This window comes from Globicephala melas, chromosome 9 (genome assembly GCF_963455315.2).
Source record: "Globicephala melas chromosome 9, mGloMel1.2, whole genome shotgun sequence".
In the NCBI taxonomy this organism is placed as follows: Eukaryota; Metazoa; Chordata; class Mammalia; order Artiodactyla; family Delphinidae; genus Globicephala; species Globicephala melas.
The window spans coordinates 64,903,895-64,917,913 of NC_083322.1; the positions used below are offsets into that span (position 1 = coordinate 64,903,895).

A 14,019-nucleotide genomic window follows, 5' to 3' on the forward strand; every position below is an offset into this window, starting at 1 on the left:
TTTGCTGGTGGGAAGCAGCAGCGTAGCACAGTGAGATCTGCTTGCTGCTTTGCAGTGACCTAGAAGGGTTGGATAGGGAGGATGGGAGGGGGGCTCCAGAGGGAGGGGATATGGGGACTTGTGTATGCATATGGCTGATTTGTTTTGTTGTGCAACAGAAACTAACACAGTATTGTGAAGCAATTATACTCCAATAAAGATCTATTTTTTAAAAAAAGTTAATTTTTAAAATCTTGTATCAATCTATAGTTTAAGTAGAACTAAAATGCTCTGTTGATTCCTTCATGAATCCACCTGACATTTTCTGATCACCTCCTGTACAGCAGCATGATGATTGGTGCTAGGAGCTTATAATAGAGTATGACATCAGGGGCAGTTAAAATATGCACAAGGCTCTAGGAGTGCAGATACTCAAGCTGCCTGAAGGAGCCAGGAAAATACTATTAAGGAAATAAAGCTTGAGCCCAAACTAAAAGTGTTAATAAAAGTTGGTCAGGTTTTTCAGTAATTCAACTGCAAGTAGTTCAGCCTGGGAGGATGGGGGAAAGGGAGATAAACCTGGAGAGGAAAGAGGACACCCTGGCTGTTTGGACAAGATCTGGAGGATGGCATACTGTGTCAGGGTGCCTGGGCTATTGGAGAGTCTTCATTATTCTCTTTTTCTTGTTGGCATACCCTGTACAGTCCTTCCTGCTATGTCAGGAGTCTGGGCATTAGCCTTCCATCAGTTTCTAGGGCTTACTTGAAGATGTTTCCTTTCTCCTACATTTGGATATTGAGACATAGGTGAAATGGCTTCTGCAAATTCTTGACTTTGATAATAATGACGTTCCTATAATAACTGGCCTGAGAAATTCTCTCCTAACACTCTGTTTTTCAAGCTACTTGTTAATAAAACCTAACTTCTCTTCTACCCATGCCATGATTTTGCCAACATTTTTTTTCCCTCAAATGAAAATAGGTGAGAAATACACCATGTGTGATAGACAAATTGTTCCTTTTGGTTTTATTCTCTTTTGAGTTTTTAAATAAATATATGCATTAACTCCATTGTTTTGATTTACCTTAGAATTATTATGTAATGAGCATTTTAATCAAAGTTGCTTTTAAAAATGATGTTGAAAGATTAGGTTTTATCTCTTCCCTTCCATGCATAATTATAAATGTGTACTCTTCATTTCCTCAGCTCACTGTGATATTTAATTTATATTTATATACAGTTTTCTATATTTACAAATTAAATGTAATTCCAAAGAAACTTATCCATCTGTAATAATAATCAGTGGTAACAAAAAGTGAAAATAAAGCTATTGATATATTTCAAAACTGAGTGATAGATTATGACTTTTACACGAAGATGCTGCTTTGAAATGTAAAACTTAGCTGATTGGCAAAACGTGAGAAAACTTTAAAAACAAATTAAAAAAAATAAAAAAAGTCAGTAAAAGCTCTTTTCAAATTAGAAAGCAAAATGCAGATTAAAACAAAAAAAGTCTTAAGTTTCTGAAAAATTTACTAGGACTTTGAAACCTAACTCATCAGATGGGACTTAAAAATACAGAACTTTGTATTAGAAGTAGAATTTTTTTTTCCTGTAAATGGAAGGAACATCTGGGCAGACTCAGACGAAAACAGAATGCCACAATCAGCTTATAATACAAGCCAATTCAAATGGAAAGAGACGATTCTCAAAAAAGAAAACCCATTTTCAGAATAAAGGAACGTACTCAAAACCTACAATTTATTCTTAATGATGCTTCATTTTTCATTTGCTTTATAGCAGCCTTCCACCCAAGGGGCAAAGATTGACAGACTACTCCTTAGTCCCTTAATTTTAGCTGCCCCCTTAACTATGACTCTGGGGCTGGAATGCAGAAACAGGACAATAAATCAAAGGAACAAAGAACCTTTAAAACTATAAGGCAGAGGGGAGAAGGAAAGTATGCTGAAAAATTCCCATCACATGCATCCTTAATAATTGATAACTATCTAGTTTGCTGAGTCCACTTATACATTTTTCAAGACAGATACATTTGTTCATTGTTTTCCCTGTCTAACTTTCAGCAACACAGAGTGCTGTTTCACATTTCCTCTTTGATGTTTTACTCTATCAAGTTATATAAAATTAGAATAAATTGGGTTTGGTTTTAGAAATATTCATACTTGCCATGTCTTCAGCACTTTCAAGACATACAATGTACATCTTTGTTGGTTTGAAGGAAACCTTCATTTAAATGTCATCTTTTAAAAAGAAATACACTGATGCTTTCCTCAAATTTAGGGTTTCTCTTTAGATAAATCTAACACTTCTGAGACAAGCTTAATTTGCCAACTCTAAAGCATGAACACCAGTGCTTTTTAGCCTCTTGAATTGTGAGAAACCAGATCGCATTAGATTTTTTTTTCTGATTTACATGTTTTATACTTTAGTAGTTGAACTATGTTTTATATGCGCTGAAATATGATAGTTAATTTCCTTTACACAGGCAATAAAATATCCTTGACCTAATAACTAAGATGCATGCATATCAAGGCAAACAGTTGTCATCCTAGTGTTCATTACTATTTTATTTCTGTCATTATAGCATGGTTAAAAGCATAGTTAGGTCAGGTGGAAACCTCAAGAGTGAGCTCTGGATGGTTTTTGGTCTTGGGAAGCTTAAGAATGGTTAGCAGTGCTTTGGAGTGGCCAAACTGACCTAGGTATTTAACATCTCAAGAACCTTGGCAAGACTATGTCATAGTACAGGTTAGGATTAGTAAAATGATCATTGGACGGAACTGAAGAGTTGGTTAAGATTTCCTGCTACTAACTCAAAATAGGGGTGTTGAGGATGAGGAAAGATGCTCTGGAAATGATATACACATGCTTCAATTCCATTGAACTTTGCAGGGAAACTAAAAATGAGCCTGGACTATGGCAGTGCCCATTCTCAGGCTTATTAAATTTAGGTGGTCAGGGAATATTTGTAAAATATAGTTGGGGGTGAAGAAGGTTTGTCTAATGCAGTAGTTTTTGTGTACAGTATGTAATTAGTTTCCTTAATTTTAAAAATTCTGTTCTTCCTTCTTAAATTTAGAAGTTAACTCACAATCTTTCTACCTTATGTATGTCATTAATATTGTAGTAATTGCATGTAAATAAGTAATAAGATATATAGAAAAGTAGCAAAGCATTTTTATGATTATCATCCTTTATGTCAGAAGAAAAAAAAATGTGAGCTCATAAATTCACTTTTCGGCAGTCTTTATTTTTTCCTTTTCTGAAAGCTTTAGATCACATTATGCCAAATCTCTAAACTTCTTTTTTCTTTTTTGTAATCAGATTCTCCATCTTCTTTCAACAATTCCCATTCTGTTAGCAGATGTGCTACATCTAAAGAGAATTGCTCTGCCTCTCTTATTTACAGTGGAAAAGGATTTGCTTATTTATCTTTAACATTCTAGAAGCAATTTCACATAAAACACTCAGTGATGATGGGCATGGCAATATTCAGGTGATGCAAAAATGATTTGTTTTTCCTGGTTCATTTGGGAATGGTCATGATTCTGAAGAATGCGATTCAGGCTTTCAGAAAAAAACACCCTTTGTGTTTTTGTGTCTTTCATATATCAAGAATAAATGCCACCTTCACAACGAAGTAAAATGTTAACTCTCTTAAAATGCAAGTGTTATGATAACACAGGGAGACAAGGGGGGACTAAATACCCTGACATCTCCCTCCTCTTGAACTTAGATCTGCTGGTGATGACTCCCCTTGTCCTGGCTCCATCAGAAACTATAGGGCAGGGAGCCTAGGTGGGACACTGTAAAGATCAAATGTAGGGCACAAAGTCAGACAGAGATGGATTAAATAGCAGATTAGACAAAACTTAAAAGATAATTAGTGATTTAGAGGTAGGTCTGAGGAAATTACTGAGTAGCATAGAGAAACAAGGATTTGGAAAATAGGAAAGATTAGTTAACTGACATGAAGATTGGAATGGAAGTGTTTTCTATTCCTAATGGGTGTCCTAGAGGAAAGAATACAAATAATGGGGGGGTGGAAATATTAAAGGAGAAGATAATAAAAGGAATCATTATTCAATAACAATAGAAAACACATACATAGTATCTACTATGTGCAGGTTATTGTTCACAGCACTTGACTTTCATTAAGTTAATCCTTGTAACAACCTTATGAGTAGGTATAGGATGAATCCATAGCTACAAGAAACACAATAATTATTGAACAGTATAAATTAAAAATAAACTGACAATCAGATACCTTGTAGTCAAACTACAGAACAAGTAAAAAGAGAATTGCTCTCTGGAAAAGAACCAGAATAAAAGAGTAATAACAATTAGGTTGGTAACAAAAATTTTAAGAACAGTGAAATAATAGCTTAAATGTATAGAAAGAAAATAACTATAAAGCTAGAATTAAGTATCCAGCAAAACTGTTTTCATGTATGAGGGAATCATAATAATACTTTAAGATAAAAACAGAATATTTACCATCAATAGAAATTCACTATAGGAACTTCAGAATGAACATACTTTAGGAGGAAAAAATTGATTCCAAAAACAATGTTAAGCAGCAAGAAAGAATGGAAAGCAAATTGGTAAACATTTAACTAAATTTAATCAAACGTTGTCTTTATAAAGTAATAGTAATAATTTCTAAATTAGAGTATAAAAGAAGGTAAAATTAAACAATAGCATGTAGCTTGGAAGGAGGTTGACAGGAATCAAACTGTTGAAAAAGTTATATTTTTTGAAATAAGAGTGAAGAGTGACATATTCTGTTCATCAGTTGAGAATCTCGAAGACAATAATCATAAAGATTAAAATATAATATATAATATTCTCAAGCCAGTTAAAGAGAAAAGACGTACCAAGAACCAAACAAATATAGCATTTCAATCAATCCAAGAGAAAGCATGAATGGAGAAAAAAATAGCAAAAGTGGAACTAGCAAAACCCAAACTGCTAGAAATAAGTCAAAATATTTATAATTCACGATACACTTAATTCTTTCCAGTTGAAAGGCAGAATGACTGGTTGTATTTAAAAAAAAAAAAATCAGCCTTACATTGAATTCCAGAAGCACACATAAAACCTAAGGAGACAGAAACACTGAAGGTTACAGTAGAAAAAGATTAGTCAGGAAAATATATTTTTTTCAGGAAAAATTGTTAAAAAGATGGGGTAGTTTTCAAAATAATTTTTAAGTAGAATTCAGTAACTGTTAACCAAAAAGCATTATTAGGGATAAAGAAGTCAGAACATATGGTGATTTACCAATAGCTGTATATCAACTACTGTTGTATGCATGTAAGTATTAACTTGTTTAAACCTCATTTAAATCCAACAGGTAGGCAGTATTTATATTTCCATTTTCTAGGTGAAGAAATGGAGGGATGGAGGTTAAATAATTTGCTTAAAATCAGACAGATAATAAGGAATAAGATTAGGATTGAAATCCAGAAGGCAATTTGTCTCCAGAGTCTACCCACCTAATAAAAGGCTTAGTATACTAGAAACTTTTAATGGCCTCAAGTATATAAAGGGAAATTTGATAAAACTACAGGGAGAACTAGACAAATAAAAAAAATGATAAAAAGATTTCAATAGCTTTCTAAATTATTAGAAGATTAAGCAGGTGAAAAATTCGCAAGATGAAGAATTGAACAACACAATTTAAAGTTTGATTTAACAGAAATTAATACACTCTGTGCTCTTTATCAAAACTTTTTAAAGGCAAGGATAATACATTTGTTATCTGCTTCTGACTAACAAATTATTCTAAAACATAGTGGCTCAAAAAAACATGATTTTATGTCACATTTCCTGCAGGTCAGGAATTCAGGTATGGTTTAACTGAGCGCTCTGGCTCATGGTGTCTTTTGAGGTTTCAGTCAGGATGATGGTCTCATCTCAAGGCTTGACTTGGGGACGATCCACTCCAAAATCACTCATAGTTTTTTTTTTTTTTTTTTTTTTTTGCGGTACGTGGGCCTCTCACTGTTGTGGCCTCTCCCGCTGCGGAGCACAGGCTCCGGACGCGCAGGCCCAGCGGCCATGGCTCACGGGCCCAGCCGCTCCGCGGCACGTGGGATCCTCCCGGACCGGGGCACGAACCCGTGTCCCCTGCCTCGGCAGGCGGACCCTCAACCACTGCGCCACCAGGGAAGCCCTCACTCATAGTTTTTATCCAGATTCAGTTCCTCCTGGGTTGCTGGACTAAGGGCCTCAGTTCTTCCTGGCTGTTGGCTGGCGGCCTCCCTCAGTTCTTTGCTGTATAAGCCTTCTCATGGGTAAACTGATAGGAAGGTAACTGGCCTTCCTCAAAGACTAAGAGAGGCAGAATGAGAAGGAGAGTGGGAGGAAAGAGAGAAGGGGGAGTAGGGAGAGAAGCTAGTTACTTTATAACCTAATTTTAGAAGAGACAGCCATTCCTTGTGTCATACTCTATTTGTTAGAAGTGAATCACTAAGTTCAGCCCACCCTCAAAAGAAGGGGATTTCATAAGGGTGTGAATATCAGGATGCGGTGGTTATTGGGGACCATCTTAGAGGTTGTCTAGCGCAGGTTATAAACACAAAATACAGGACATAGTTTGGAGTGGGGAGAAGCAGGATTATAAGAGGAGCATAGAAACTGGTGCAACTGTGTTGGCATTGGCATATTTCTGAATTGAATGATTGAATTGTATGTGTCCATTTTGGTACGCTTTATAACTTTAGAGATATAGTGCCATTTTCTTTTGTATGTATCAAATATCACATATTTTTTTCAAAAAGAAAGATAGTGGTCATTTTCTGAAACAAAACAAATCTGTACCTAGTCAAGACTGACACTTGATAAGTTTAGATTCTACTGAAAATTAACCATTGCATTTTATCTGATTTATGAGTCTTTGGGGAAGTTTGCTTCATTCCTCCATACCTCAGATTATATATATACATTGGATAGTGTATTTTAATTCTATCTTTAAAGTAAAATGTTCATTAATTCATTTTAAACTATAGTTAATTCACATAAGCCTCCAAAATTTTCACATAAAAGGCACTCTACAAACTTATAAATAGAAAAAATATTTTGTGGTTTTTTGCTCCCATGAATTTAGGCAAATGTGAGCTTTTTGCTTGAATTATTCAGGTGGTAAACTCAAGTCTTTGCTGTAAATGTGACCTCTAAATGTTAGAACTAATGCAAACAGAAGAACTTGGTTCCATCATTTTTATATGTAGCATATTTCTTTCCTGCCCACCCCCTTGCCTCGTATTATCAGAAATAGAGTTTGATCACATGAATCAAGCTAATAACATTAGCTTATGACTGATTACCTGTCCAGTTTGGTCTCAGATGAAAATTCTGAGCAATTAGTTTTAATCTTATGATAACTCTCATGGGACTGTAAACCATTCTCCTTAATTTAAATACAACAGTTTCCAACTTAAATACATATGCAATAATCAGGAAAATCTTTTACTGTGAAAAGAGTATAAGTACCGCAACTAAAATTTTCTACAAATAACATATTAAATTTTTAATTAATTTTTATTGCTCCTTTTCAGTTAAGATAAACTATGCAGTGGTTCTTTGATTTTCAATTCATGTATATTATTCTGAATGACTCTTGGTATTTCAAGAGAGCTGCATTGTTTGAGGCTAATCGAAGATTCTGCAAAAGTATACATTACAAAAATAATTGAAGATCACTATAAAAATTTTAAGCAATACAAATATATATAAGAAGTAATAATTAAAATCTACATATATCACCCCTCAGCTCTTGATCATACTTCCCTAAGGTAACCAATTTTAAAAATTTGATATCTGTCTTTATAGAAATTTTCTATAATTAAAAACATATGTGCATGAAAACACATATACATTTTAAAATGAGAGTGTAGTATAATTATTGTCTAAAAATTTGCCTTTTCATATTTTTCATTTAATATAACATAGCCATCTTTAAAAGATATAAGATAAAGTTCTGCATGACTTACTCTTTTATATGGTCTATAGAAATTTCATAGCTGGATGTATAATAACAACTCTTTTCCTATTGATGCTCACTTAAAATATTTATTTTTTAGTATTAGAAACTGGCACAATAAACATTTTTGGCAGTGGAATTATTATTCTACTAATTAAAATAAATTATTAAAAGAGTAATATATCAGAGGTTATTATTTAAAATTTTTATGTGTTCTCTTAATTGTATCTTTCAAGATTTCCACTGACAGTTCCCCTTTCACACTACTGCTCTTTTTTTAAAAAAAAATTATTTATTTCTTTATTTTTGGCTGTGTTGGGTCTTTGTTGCAGTGTGCGGGCTTTCTCTAGTTGCAGCGAGCGGGGGCTACTCTTTGTTGCCATGCACGGGCTTCTTGTTGTGGTGGCTTCTCTTGTTGTGGAACATGGGCTCTAGGTGCACAGGCTTCGGTAGTTGTGGCATGCAGCCTCAGTAGTTGTGGCATGCAGGCTCAGTAGTTGTGGCTCGTGGGCTTTAGAGCACAGGCTCAGTAGTTGTGGTGCACAGGCTTAGTTGCTCCGTGGCATGTGGGATCTTCCCGGACCAGGGCTTGAACCTGTGTCCCCTGCATTGGCAAGTGGATTCTTAAACACTGTACCACCAGGGAAGTCCCTCATAGCACTGCTTTTAATAGTGGATGTGATAATTCTTTAAATTTGGGTCTCAATGAAAGGTTACAAATCTTGACTTTAATTTTCAGTTAATTCAATTATAATTACATGTTAGCTAAAGTGTTCATAATAGTATGCCAAGTTCAACTGAAATGAACAGCTTAAAAATAACAAAGTTCATCTTAAATATTTTATCTCTTTTAGCATAAAAACTATAATATGGTAGTGTGAATATGTTTTCTCTGACAGTTTTGTAAATTATGATAAAGAATTTGTGTTTTGAAAAATAATGAGTAGCATCTTAATTAATTGCAATGTGGCTTTTGCAAAGAGCTTGAGGCCTAATTAGTTAAAATCTCACATATGTATTTTCAGCAGGAGAATTCTATCAGAAGCTACAAACTGTTTATCCATCTTGGTTTCAACCATGCTTGTCAGTTTCGTTTTCCCTGCGGGATGCGGAATGAAACAACTCTCTTTCTAGCAAGTTGTCTCAATAGGTTAGTTAGTGCTTAGTAATACAGATTGGCAGAGCCTGTAATCAGCCTGCCTATATGGGTTAATGAAGGATTTTTGTGTTTTAGTGGAAACTCAGTAGGTATTCATTTGGAAGACTATCATGATGTTCAAAACAATTAGAAATAGGATTCTCTCTTAATTCTTCGGTTTAACAGTGACTGGAAGGTAAGGTCACCTAAGCAGAGCTGACAGGTAGTGCTTTGGGGATCTTTGTTCTCTCAGGAGAAAAACACATTAGTGTATTTCTTGGCAGCCTCCTCCTTTTTAATGTGAATCTAAGACTGGAAGCATTTTAGAATATATTATGCTTCAGGACTTTGTCATTACCTGTAAACTGCCTTCTGTCTGCTCTAACCCTTTGCCCTTCTTGATTCAACCATATGGCTCTAGAAGAATCCCACTTCTGCTTTTCAGAGCCCAGCACACAGCTGTATGCCAACCCTCAAAATGAGCAGTTCAGGTTTTATGTTCTGGTAAGGTCAGTTTCCATTTCCTACAGCTGTTTCTTCTTTTATGGGGAGAAAAAGAAAACTAAAATATTTTTCAAAATATTTTTGTCACTCATGTGAGACATGATGCATTTTCTCTGAGAAGGTGCCCACATTTTTCACCAAGCTCTGCTGCTGCCTTGTGATTTTTTCTTGGGTTGAACCATTCTACTCTTCTTTGTAGGCTGCTGTGTAGGAAATGAAGTGGTCACACTCTACACAGCATCTCTGATGCTTTATTTATTTCACTTTGTAACACCGCAGGCAGGGTATGTTGATGGCATTACACTGAAAATGTCTTGAATCTTTGCTGTGGGGAGATAGGTTTCAGGTCAACTCCAAAGAAAGAATTGACTATTGTCACAAGAAAGGATTTGAAAGGAAAAAAAAAAAGTCCTGTTTATTTCCTGGTCCTCAGAAATTGCAAATCATCAGTGAGAATGCACCAGCAGAGGACACTGATGTGGCCATGAAGAGGTCAGAGTAGGGGGATGAGGCATCCTGCAGCTGCCTGCTCAATAAAGTAACATAGGAGGCATCATCAAGATCTTGCCTAGAAATGAATGACAGGTCTTGGTGGCTAAAAACACAACTTGGAGCCATGGAAAAGCAATCTTAAGAATTTCCTTTGATTCATGATCAGAGCCCTCAACCAAGAGAGGAGCATCCCAGCTCAGGCAGCACTGAACCAAAGCAGTAAAGGAAATGCAAATGAAGATCCTGAGATCTTAGAATGAGAATCTAAATTAGACCATAGCAGTATCTCTTGGCCACACTAGCAAGGACAATTCCTTGGTGAGCAAGATTTAAGTTTGATATCAGAATCTATGTATGTTTGGTCTATTTATATTTCTGTCTATCTGAGGGAATTGGGAAATAAAGTGGAATTATTCTCACTATAATGATTGTGTTCAGTAATCCTTAATACTTTTCTCAAGTTCCTAGTGTCTCAAGTCAATGACTTTCCAGGTATTGTCATATGTAAGACATATAACTGGGGGGACCCTACTTACATCAGATAAAATTATGGTTCCAAGAAGGAGAATATCCATTATCCTTCACTTATGATTATTTGTCAGTAACAGGAAAAAAAGAGGTATAATTTTGAAATATCTGAAAGTACTGGCTATTTTAATTGCTAGAATTTTCCAAGTTTAATGTTTGTATGAAAAACAAAAGGTTTTCTGCTTACCTTAATACTTCTCACAGCAATTTAAATCTCATAGAGATTAAGTCACCAAATCTTCAAATGCAACTCATCCCTTACTAGCACAATGGGAATTGTTAACTGCAGTCAGCCAAGTGGCTGTAATTATTGATTAATCACTAGATGTAAGGAAGACTTCTAGGCTCACAAGAAAGACTGTTGTGTTAGTGAAGCAGTTTATTTTTGAAAAATGTCGTTTGCATTAAATATTTAATGTGCTTTCTTACTAAATGGTCGTTTTGCACTTCTTGCGTGTTACCTGGGAACTGAGGATCTAGCACCATCTGCAGGCAAAACTCTGCTAATTTCATCTGGCAGTAGAAACAATTTTTAAAAACTTTACAGCTGAGTTTGAAATTGTTTTCACAATGATGGACAAGACTGTCCTTACAAAAAAAATATAAATTTAAATGTCATCTAGTTTGTCTGCCCTTTCTTTTATTCTCACGGAACATCCATAGTTGCTATTTAAGGAGTAAATAGGTGTTACCAGCTTAACCCTGGCAAACCGCTTAGAATCAGCTTGGCACACATGGAGCTCACAAATTTTAGTCATTATATGCCTGCCACTTTTAGCCTTTTTAGGCTGGTTCTGAATAACTGTTTGCCAGAGTTGATTTAAAATTTGCACTCACTTATTTTATCTTGCTTTTAATGTACATATTGTTTAATCAGTGCTTTTTAAAAGTAAATTCCAAGAAACACCAATATACAGTAATCATTGGGGAAGTAAAATAAAAAAAAATAATAAAATAGGGGAAGTCTACCTGTCATCTTTTCCTCAGCTGGTTCCACATATTCATTTTTAGTAACAAAAAACATACATATAATAAAACCCATGCACTGGGCATTTATTAGATGACAGTCATTGTGAAAAATTATTTATAATTATCTCATTTTAAATTTAAAATTACCCAGTAATACTCTGAAGTACATATTATTTATTCCTATCTTACAAGTGAAGGAATTAAATATAGAGGGAGGTAAATCTCTCTCTGCAAGTCCCTATAACTGGGAAGAGGTGGAGTGAAGATTTGGGGTTGAATTAAAACCTAGGTCTTCCCAACACTAGAGGGCCAAAGAAAGAATAAGAATATTTGATAACTCAGACATTTCATTTAAATGTTAACATGAATAAACACAGAATAGTCAAGCATATTAAACAAAGTTTAAGACCTGAATTCTTTTATGGAAAATGACTTATAAGGTAAACATTGAAAATTACACATTTTAAAGTACTTTTGCTTAAAATCTTGAACACTCATTATCTTCAAAATATTTTCCAAATAGATTTTGGTTAAAAAAATGTTCAAGTTAATAGATGTGAAAATATAACCAAGAAGTAAGAAAAAATTAAATTTCTTCATAAATTTATCAAATTACTTGTTTTTCAAAACTCACATTATATTTCTAAAACACTACTTCCATTTGCACGAGTCATTAGCTTTCATAAGGAGTGCTTTTATATAAAATCTGTAAACTGTAAACCATAACATTTCTTCATTATTAGCATATTCAGGTCCATTAAATCTATTATAAATGCATAGTCTACTGATTAATATTTTAATTGTAGCTTGGGATTCTTGGTGTGGATCTAGGAAATATTTATGAAGATTTTAAAGTATTGGTTTAGACATTTCAGAATAAATCCTTCAGCTGTTATAACATTTTAACCATAAAAAGTGTACACTGAAGATCAACTTAGTAAAGCTACTAATAAAATTGCAATGTTGTATACTCAGCAAAGGAGGCAGAAACAGTTTAAAAATTATAGCTATTTCCTAGTGGGAAGCAGCCGCATGGCACAGGGATATGGGCTCGGTGCTTTGTGACAGCCTGGAGGGGTGGGATAGGGAGGGTGGGAGGGAGGGAGACGCAAGAGGGAAGAGATATGGGAACATATGTATAAGTATAACTGATTCACTTTGTTATAAAGCAGAAACTAACACACCATTGTAAAGCAATTGTACCCCCAATAAAGATGTTAAAAAAAAATTATAGCTATTTCATTTAACTATTTTTGTAGGAATTTCAATTCTAATTATTAACTTAAAAAAATTCACTTTTATCTAGAGTACTTTTTTCTTTCTAGTATTCATATTTTCACAGCAGCTTAAAAATTTAAGGACACACTAATTGTCAAAAGTTTATTTTGCATTTATATTTCTGTAATTTTGGTAATAAAATAAAACATAGTAAAACATGTTATATTCTCTTAAATGATTCTTTAAACTACCTTTCAGCAAATATGAAATGATAAAATCTCTTTAATTGTGACATTGAATGCTATTACTTAAAAAGATTCTTATCAAAGTTAGCAATAATTTTATTCTAATAATGTCTTACTTTATCTTATAATTTTAGACATGGCTTAGAAATGCTTAGTCTTTCCACTTAAAAGAACAAAATGAGTTTTGTAAACTTACATGATTTAAAATAGGCATGTTCAAATTAAAATGTTTTTTGAAAAAGATAATGAAAAGTTTGAGGTCAAATATAAGATAGTAGAGAAAAGGAAGTTTTATAACTCTAGTTAACGTGTAATTATTTTCATCTCTGAGACAGATCTTTCAATTATTTGTATATTCCCTGTTGACATTCCCACTTCCTCAACAATCATGTCATTTAAATGTTCTTTTATTAAGCATCCAATTCTCTTTTGATATTTATAGAAGGATTTGATTTTGTGATAGTTTCTCTCTTGCTTCTGCACCAAAACAGATCAAGGTACTGAAAGAACAGATAAATAAAAGACATTTTCACGTAAACACAATGACTAAGTAAGTCTTTTAAAACACCCAGTTACATTTTTTCTTCCCCTCTGTTCAGAAATGGTACAGGTCAGAGCAGCAGAAAGAGTAGAGGTGAAAAGTAAACAGATGAAACTAAATATGATGTTTTATCAGTGAAAAGTAATAGCTTTATCTCTGGAATACAGTCCAAAGCAATAAGATGCAGAACTTTTATTATGTCTTGTGTTAGCTCACTTTCGTCCCTTTGGCACCACTGTCACTTCCTTCTAAGGCTAGGGTCTACATTTTCCAGAATCCCCTTCTCTGTGTGGTTCTGGGTTAGAGTTCACCAATGAAGAAAACTTTCTAGAGAGTTAGAAGATGGAAATGAATAGGAAGCCATTATTTTTTCAGAGGTGTTTGCAGCTGGATGCT

The 14,019-nt window shown here is 34.2% G+C and overlaps 1 protein-coding gene across 1 annotated transcript in view; it reads right to left on the reverse strand.

Annotated features, from left to right (window-relative positions):
• The window catches only part of VWDE (von Willebrand factor D and EGF domains), an 80,386-nt gene that overhangs the window by 23,107 nt on the left and 43,260 nt on the right, over window positions 1–14,019 (reverse strand). The window contains 2 exon segments of the mRNA XM_060304951.1: window positions 7,333–7,415; window positions 11,080–11,163. Coding sequence (XP_060160934.1) covers window positions 7,333–7,415; window positions 11,080–11,163 — 167 coding nt within the window.